The sequence below is a fragment of the Coturnix japonica genome, unplaced genomic scaffold (genome assembly GCF_054131305.1).
Source record: "Coturnix japonica strain WE unplaced genomic scaffold, WE-NBRP24 Scf061, whole genome shotgun sequence".
Taxonomy (NCBI): Eukaryota; Metazoa; Chordata; class Aves; order Galliformes; family Phasianidae; genus Coturnix; species Coturnix japonica.
In genome coordinates, this window is record NW_028188964.1 from 78347 (window position 1) to 85962 (window position 7616).

General features: G+C 51.5%; 1 protein-coding gene across 1 annotated transcript; it reads right to left on the reverse strand.

The window, feature by feature from the left end:
- Window positions 1–1789: 1789 nt before the first annotated feature.
- Window positions 1790–5181, reverse strand: LOC146751773 (uncharacterized). The gene is made up of 2 exons (XM_085533462.1): window positions 4861–5181; window positions 1790–4262 (listed from the first exon to the last, which is right to left on the reverse strand). The coding sequence occupies exon 2, from the start codon at window positions 3988–3990 to the stop codon at window positions 2530–2532; it is 1461 nt and encodes a 486-aa protein (XP_085389588.1). The 5' UTR covers window positions 3991–4262; window positions 4861–5181; the 3' UTR covers window positions 1790–2529.
- Between the last annotated feature and the right edge of the window lie 2435 nt (window positions 5182–7616).

Below are 7616 nucleotides of genomic sequence, written 5' to 3' on the forward strand. Positions count from 1 at the left end.
CGCTGCCCCCATTCTGCTCAGGCAGCCGGTCCCAGCAACAAACACCAGCACAGAACTGCAGCCCCGACTCGTCCCGCTCACTGACAGCCAGAGCAAGGACATGTTACACACCTTCCTTCAGCTCCGATCACCTTCCCGGCGCCACCATGCCGCCATGGCCCAGAACTGCTCCCGCCGGCACCAAGCGCTTCCTGCCCCTCCATCCCCCGCTCCTCCTTTCCCTTCACTTTCCATCCGCACTCAGGACGCAGATCTCAATGGAGGTGGCTGCAGAACATCATCAGTGCAGGCAATCAATGGCTCGTGCTGTGCTTCACTGCCTTGTGCTCCTCACTGACTGCTCTGCTGTGCCCTTTCCTAACCCCGCAGGATCATTTGCTTCTGTCTTTAGTGAAAGGGCTCTCCCTCAGGAATCCCAGACCCTGGAGGTTGATGAGAGAGTCCGGGGAATGGGAGATTTCCCTTTAGTCGGGGAGGAGGTGGTCCATGAGTGCCTAGGAAACATTAAGGTCGATAAATCCATGGGACCTGATGGGGTGCATCTGCGGGTGCTGAGAGAGCTGGCAGAGGTCATTGCTGAGCTGCTCTCTGTAATCTATCAGAGGTCTTGGAGAACTGGGGAGGTGCCTGAAGACTGGAGGATGGCCAATATCACTCCAGTCTTCAAAAAGGGCAAGAAGGAAGACCAGGGTAATTATAGGCCAGTCAGCCTCACCTCTGTCCCAGGGAAGGTGATGGAACAGCTTGTGCTGGATGCCATCTCCAGACAACTGGGTGATATGGAGGTTATCAGGAGTACTCAGCATGGGTTCACCAAGGGGAGGTCGTGCTCCACCAACCTGGTCGCCTTTTATGAAGATGTCACTAGGTGGGTGGACAGGGGGAGGGCGGTAGATGTAGTCTACCTTGATTTCAGTAAGGCTTTTGATACTGTCCCCCATGACATCCTTATAAAGCTGAGGAAGTATGGGATAGATGAGTGGACAGTGAAGTGGGTTGAGAATTGGCTGACTGGCAGAGTGCAGAGGGTTGTCGTTGGCGGTGTGGTGTCTGGATGGAGGCGTGTAACTAGCAGTGTCCCCCTGGGGTCTGTACTGGGTCTGGTCTTGTTAAACATCATCAGCGACCTTGATGAGGGGATAGTGACCACCCTCAGCAAGTTTGCTGATGACACAAAGTTGGGAGGATTGGCTGACATGCCTGAAGGCTGTGCTGCCATTCAGCGAGACCTGGACAGGCTGGAGAGCTGGGCAGTAAGAAACCGGATGAGGTTTAGCAAAAGCAAGTGTAGAGTCTTGCACCTAGGGAGGAATAATTACATGCACCGGTACAGGCTGGGGGAAGACCTGCTGGAGAGGAGCTCTGCAGAGAGGGACCTGGGTGTCCTGGTGGACGACAGATTGGCCATGAGCCAGCAGTGTGCCCTTGTAGCCAAGAAGGCCAATGGCATCCTGGGGTGCATTAAAAAGAGCGTGTCCAGCAGGTCGAAGGAGGTGATCCTCCCCCTCTACTCTGCCCTATTAATGCCTCATCTGGAATATTGTGTCCAGTTCTGGGCTCCCCAGTACAAAAAAGACAGGGATCTCTTGGAGAGAGTCCAGCGGAGGGCCACGAAAATGGTGAAGGGCCTGGAGCATCTCCCCTATTAAGAAAGGAAATGCCTTGTCCAGAAGCAAGCAGTGGGCTGGAGAGGGCACCAAAACGAAACCCTGCTTGCACCTTTCCCTCTCCTCATTCCACATGCTGACATTTATTTTAAGAGCAAAAACAAGACTACAGTGAAGAAAGCTCCAGAACAACTCAGCTACTTTATTCACCCCCTTCTCTTTCCACTACAGAAGATTCTCAGAAAACCTCCAAGAGCCACGTTACTGCTCTGCTGACCCTTCTCTGGGATGCATCAGTGCGCTCAGAAATGACTGAGAGCAACACATGCACACAGACACACAGCAGATCCCTACACAACCACTTCACCACTAGGAAACAGCATCAAAAAGCAGCTGGTGGGAAAAGTAGAAGTGGAAAGCGGGCATGGTGAGAGAAGTGCTTTGGGCAGCAAGGAAAGGCCATCTGAAGCTCCTGGGTTAAGTCCCTTCTGCAGAGGGTGTCGGTGATGCCGTCTCCTTTGCAAACTGTTCCTGCATGGGGAGAAGCATTGGTCTCCCTCATCCCTGGGCTCTCCAGCATTTTGAGGGTCTCTCCTGCTGGGGGTTTTCCCATGAGAAATGAGGCACCAGCCCTGAGAGAAACTCTTCCTGCAGGAGATGCACTCCTAGTAGCTACCTGTCCTGTGGACTGCAATGTTTAATGAGGACTGAGCTTTGCATGAAGTTCTTCTGGGAGTGTGAGGAGCTCTCTGCTAGGCACAAAGCCCTTCTCACACTCAAGGCTTCCTGCCATTTCAGCTCACTGGTGCAGACATTCTGGTAACACAGCAGATGGGATTCTCTGAGGGAGAGAAAAGACAAGTTCCCAGGCATCTCCCTGCATGCAGGCCTGGCCAAAATGTTCTAAAATGTCCGACAGAAGCTATGGTCTCTCTCCTGTGTGCATACGCTGGTGCAGCTTCAATTCAGAACGCCTTTTGAAGCTCTTCCCACACTCAGGACATTTATAGGGTTTCTCTCCTGTATAGATGCGCTGGTGCATCTTCAGTTCAGAACGCCTTTTGAAGCTCTTCCCACACTCAGGACATTTATAGGGTTTCTCTCCTGTATGGATGCGCTGGTGCATCTTCAATTCAGAACGCCTTTTGAAGCTCTTCCCACACTCAGGACATTTATAGGGTTTCTCTCCTGTGTGGATGCGCTGGTGGAGCTTGAAATTAGAACTGTTTATGAAGCTCTTCCCACACTCAGAGCACTTATATGGTCTCTCTCCTGTATGGATGCGCTGATGGCGCTTCAAATGTGAACTGCTTATGAAGCTCTTCTCACACTCAGAGCACTTATATGGTCTCTCTCCTGTGTGGACACGCTGGTGCACCTTCAGTTCAGAGCTGCTTTTGAAGTTCTTCCCACACTCAGAGCACTTGCAGGGTCTCTCTCCTGTGTGGACACGCTGGTGCACCTTCAGTTCAGAGCTGCTTTTGAAGTTCTTCCCACACTCAGAGCACTTGCAGGGTCTCTCTCCTGTGTGGATGCGCTGGTGGCGCTTCAAATCAGAACTGCTTATGAAGCTCTTCTCACACTCAGAGCACTTATATGGTCTCTCTCCTGTGTGGACACGCTGGTGGATGGTGAGGTGGGTTCTCCCTTTGAAGCTCTTCCCACACTCAGTGCACTTGCAGGGTCTCTCTCCTGTGTGAATGCGATGGTGGATGGTGAGGCTGGAACTGTTTTTGAAGCTCTTCCCACACTCAAGGCACTTATACGGTCGCTCTCCTGTGTGGACACGTTGGTGTATTTTGAGGTTAGAACTATCCTTAAAGCTCTTCCCACACTCAAGGCACTTATACGGTCGCTCTCCTGTGTGGACACATTGGTGTATTTTGAGTTTAGAAATACCTTTCAAGCTCTTCCCACACTCAAGGCACTTGTACAGTCTCTCTCTTCTGTGGATACACTGGTGGGAAGTGAGGCTCCCACTGTCTGTAAAAGTCTTTCCACAGTCAGAGCACTCAGAGGCTCTCTCTCCTGTGTACATGCACTGCTGGCCAGTGGGGTGGAGTCTCCATTTCATGCTCTCTGCAGAATCACAGATCTCATAATGCCTCTTTGCTGAGTGCGTGCCCTGGTGGCTAGTGATGCTGGAATCCAGTTTAAAGCTTTTCTCACACTCAGTGCATGGATTCTGCTTTTTCATCTGGCACACATCCTTGCTCCTCATTTCCTCAGGCTGCTTTGGACCTATGTTGGAGTCCACTGGGTTCCTCAGTGTCATTCCCAGACGCTTTCCCAGGGGCTTCTTGATGTGCTCATCCTGACCTTGCTGCAGGACTTCCTGGACATCCCTTCTGATTTCTTCCACAGAGATGCGATTCCGCTGCATTTCCGCTACACAATTTCTCTGCGGAACCTCCTTTGTATTTTTGATCCCATCAGCTGCTGGATGACAGAGGAAATGCAGCAATAGCACACGGTGCCCCAAATAAAACACAGGCAGAGAAGGCTCTTACAGCCCCAACATTCCCCTTCCCTCCACCACCTCACCTGGGCTGAGGTCTCCTGGCATGGTCTCAGGGCTACGCACATCTGGGATCCAGGGGTCTTCCCCTCCTTCAAGCAGGGAAATCAGCATGGGCTTGGGGGCTGGAAGTGGAGCTTCAGGGAGAGAAACAGGGAACAAGAGAGCATTTCCCTCATGCTGGCACAGTGCCTGTTCAACAGTTCCACTGTGTGCCCCTCCCCAAGGAGAAACCACCATTTATGTCTAAATGACACTGTGCCTACAGCTTCCCTCGGAGCAAAGAATGTTTTGACATCTCTGAACATTGTGAAGGGATATTTTTTCTTTCAAATTAACTTTACAACAGCTTATTTGTTTTCTTACAGTCTACCAGTGGTCAAGGCATCAAAATGTTGATGGCAATTGCATGGAAAATCCTCAATTCCATAGCAGTAACCAGGGATTCATCTGTGAGCTGGAGCTGGTGGCACCAAGCAACACACAACACAAGGGCTGGTTTTCTCCCTCCTGGCTGATGCCTGCTTGCCAGCACTGACTCTGTGGCTTTGATCAGAGTGCCGTGCATACTAATCCCTTCTGAAACTCATGCTTTTCAGTATCTCCTTTCTTGCTGGCACTGTGGTGTGAGTCAATATGTAGCTGCATGGTGTTTATTCAAGGCCCGGCTTGCAGAGGCTCATTCTGCACAGCCAAAGGTGCCCTAACGAGGAGGAAAGGCAGACAAGCTCTCACCCAGCGAGGCCACACACTGGTATGTCTCCAACATCACGTCCCGGTAGAGCTCTCGTTGCACAGGGTCCAGCAGCGCCCACTCCTCCCTGCTGAAATACACGGCCACCTCCTCAAAGCTCACGGGCTCCTGCAAGCAAAGAGGCTCCTTGCTGGGAACAGCCAAGGCCCAGGCAAGCAGCTCGCACAGGACAGAACCTCACACCCCAGCTGCTTTTCTGTCCCCAGCACACACACGCTGGCTGAGGGCACCTCCCTCTACCCCTGCATTCACATCCCTGGCCCCTTGGCCTCTCCTGCCTGCTTCCCCAACCCCTACCTCAACTGGATGTGCTGCGGCCATTTGCTGCTCTCCTGCAGGCTGGGATGATCACGGCTGGAAGGCAGAAGTTGAACTGGAGCCTGCAGAGAGAAGAGAAATGGCAGGGGAGCTGTGAGGGAATGCAGCAGTCCCATTCCCAGCTCAGCCCTTCTGCGGGGCACTGCCCAGCCTTGCAGAGGAAGACAATGAGCTGCAGCACAGGAAACAGTCTGGCTCAAAGAGATGAACCGTCACAAAGCTGTCTCAGACTGGGAAGCTGAAACAACTGGTAGATGACACTTAGTTCAACAGCTGAGACTGAGAGGGGACTTAAGACAAAGCACGGCAAGGAGGCAGTCATCTTACCCCAAAAGAGGGAGCAGCCCAAGTGCCCCTCCAGCTCTGCTGCACAGCAGCGGGCTGCACCACAGGACCTGCCCTCGAGCAGGGCTGTTTCTGCAGCTCACACCTGCACAGAGATCCCTTGCAGCTTGACATCAAGACTCCTTCTCAATACAGATCTTCTGTAAGACACCCGTGGTTACTTTGGAGCTTTCATGTATTCTCTAAGGTTCTGTCTTAGAGGGACTGTGCACGTATGATTCCTTCCACACAAAGCCTTGACCAAGCTTGGGACTAGGAGAGGATCCAGCCACATCCTAGCTCCTTACCTCTGTGGTCTGAAGACATGAGAAAAAAAGGGGAACTACTCTGAGCCTCGTGACTCAATGGGAGGGCCTCCTGTAGGTGTGTGCGTAACCCTACCCTCCATGCAGTAAATAACCAAATGTATCCAGCCACCTCCGATCCTGCTGTGTCACTGTTAAATCACTACAGCATATCCCTATTATATCAACCAATATAGTCCTGCTTCTCCCTTAGGAGTGTATGCTGTGTTTGGATCCACTTGTGACCAATGGGCAAAGTCTGCAGGATGGCAAGAAGGGAAACAAACCGATGACAAGAGACATGAAGCGCATCCCAAATTCTTCTGTGAATGTTCTCGTGGCAACTGCTGTAGTTGAGCAGCAAGCAGAGGTCACTGGGGCAGTAATAGGATGCAAAATGGGAAAGGTGTTATCAGCATCGTGTCGGGTTTGGAAGTGACATATGAAGCAAAGGAGAACTGCACCGGTCCTCCCAGAATCAAAAGCGACTGATATTCCACAATATTTCTGCTGCACTGCGTGGTGCAAGTTGTGCAGGTAATGCTTATTCACACAATAAACGAAGACCTCCCGGAGTCGCCTACAATCCTTTAGGCCACACATCCTCCACCTGTAGGGTTTGGCTCCAAACAGATGCAAAACTGCACCCATAGCACTAATTAAAGGCACTGCCTCTACACAGTTAAGGCAAACAGAGGCAGCAGAATGACGGCTTATTGCCTGCCCTAGCTGCAGTTAAGGAAACTGAAGAGTGATACAGGAGGAATGGGAAAGGGGAGTTTTATTGGAGGTCTGAGTGGTGAAGGAAGTTGAGGACATACAACAAGGACAGCCTGTGCCAACTGGGGGATCTTTTGATTGACTGCAAGCACGCCTAAAGGGGACGGCTACCCAGGAAAGAGATGCAGAAATACTGTTAGAAAATGGTATGGCCATCCAACCATCCAGCAGGAGGTGCAGAAAAGCACCTGGTTCATGGAAGAACACCGTGAATGCAGCCCCCAACACTCAAACACAGCAAGCCTGCTGGAGCACCAACTCCACAGATCCGTGAGGGAACACCTGGTGGCAAATGGATTAAATCCTCTGGCAGATGTCCGTACATCCTCTCAGGAGTGGAAGTAGCCCTGGGCTTGCTGAAATCAAGCAAGCCCTCAGAAAAGGGTTGGGAAAAGTACTCTGTAAAGGTGACTGATGTAGTTCTCAAAACCACCTACTGCTGATGTTACCTAAAAGTGGTGATGGCTCACATTCCTCGGGTAAGGAAGTGCAAAACGGCGAGGAGTCAACTGGATGGTTCACACTTCTCAAATAAATAGGATGGCTTACTTAAACACAACAATAAATCAACAAAACATCCAACCACATGGAGATTATTTTTCCATCTCCTGAGAAGAGAGAGTATCTGACAGCACTGCAGCCAAACCAGCCTGTGACGGTCACAGCCACCACCAGCCGATGCTGTGCTGGGAATTTTAACTGAACCGTGAAGGCAACTTATCGAATAGCAGCAGTGCTAAACGGAACAATTAAGGCAATAAACAACCACGTGCTTACAACAGCCTTGTTAAGCAGTTGTTAGAGCACTTCAGGACACCTGCATGATATCAATAAATTCATTCCTCCCTCCCTCTTCAGCCGAGCACGCAGACTGCGCTCACTGCCAGGGGACGCTCTCAGCAGCGCGTGCCCTTTGCAGAAGGCACCTGGGCTGTGCTTTACTGACCTGCTGCTGCTCGGCCGTGTTCTCAACGCGTGCTCCAGTCAGCCCACAGGCTGCCAGCTTCTCA

Excerpts from the sequence above, each read along its gene's own strand:
- LOC146751773 (XM_085533462.1), bottom strand. The coding sequence starts at position 3,990 with ATGCAGCGGAATCGCATCTCTGTGGAAGAAATCAGAAGGGATGTCCAG.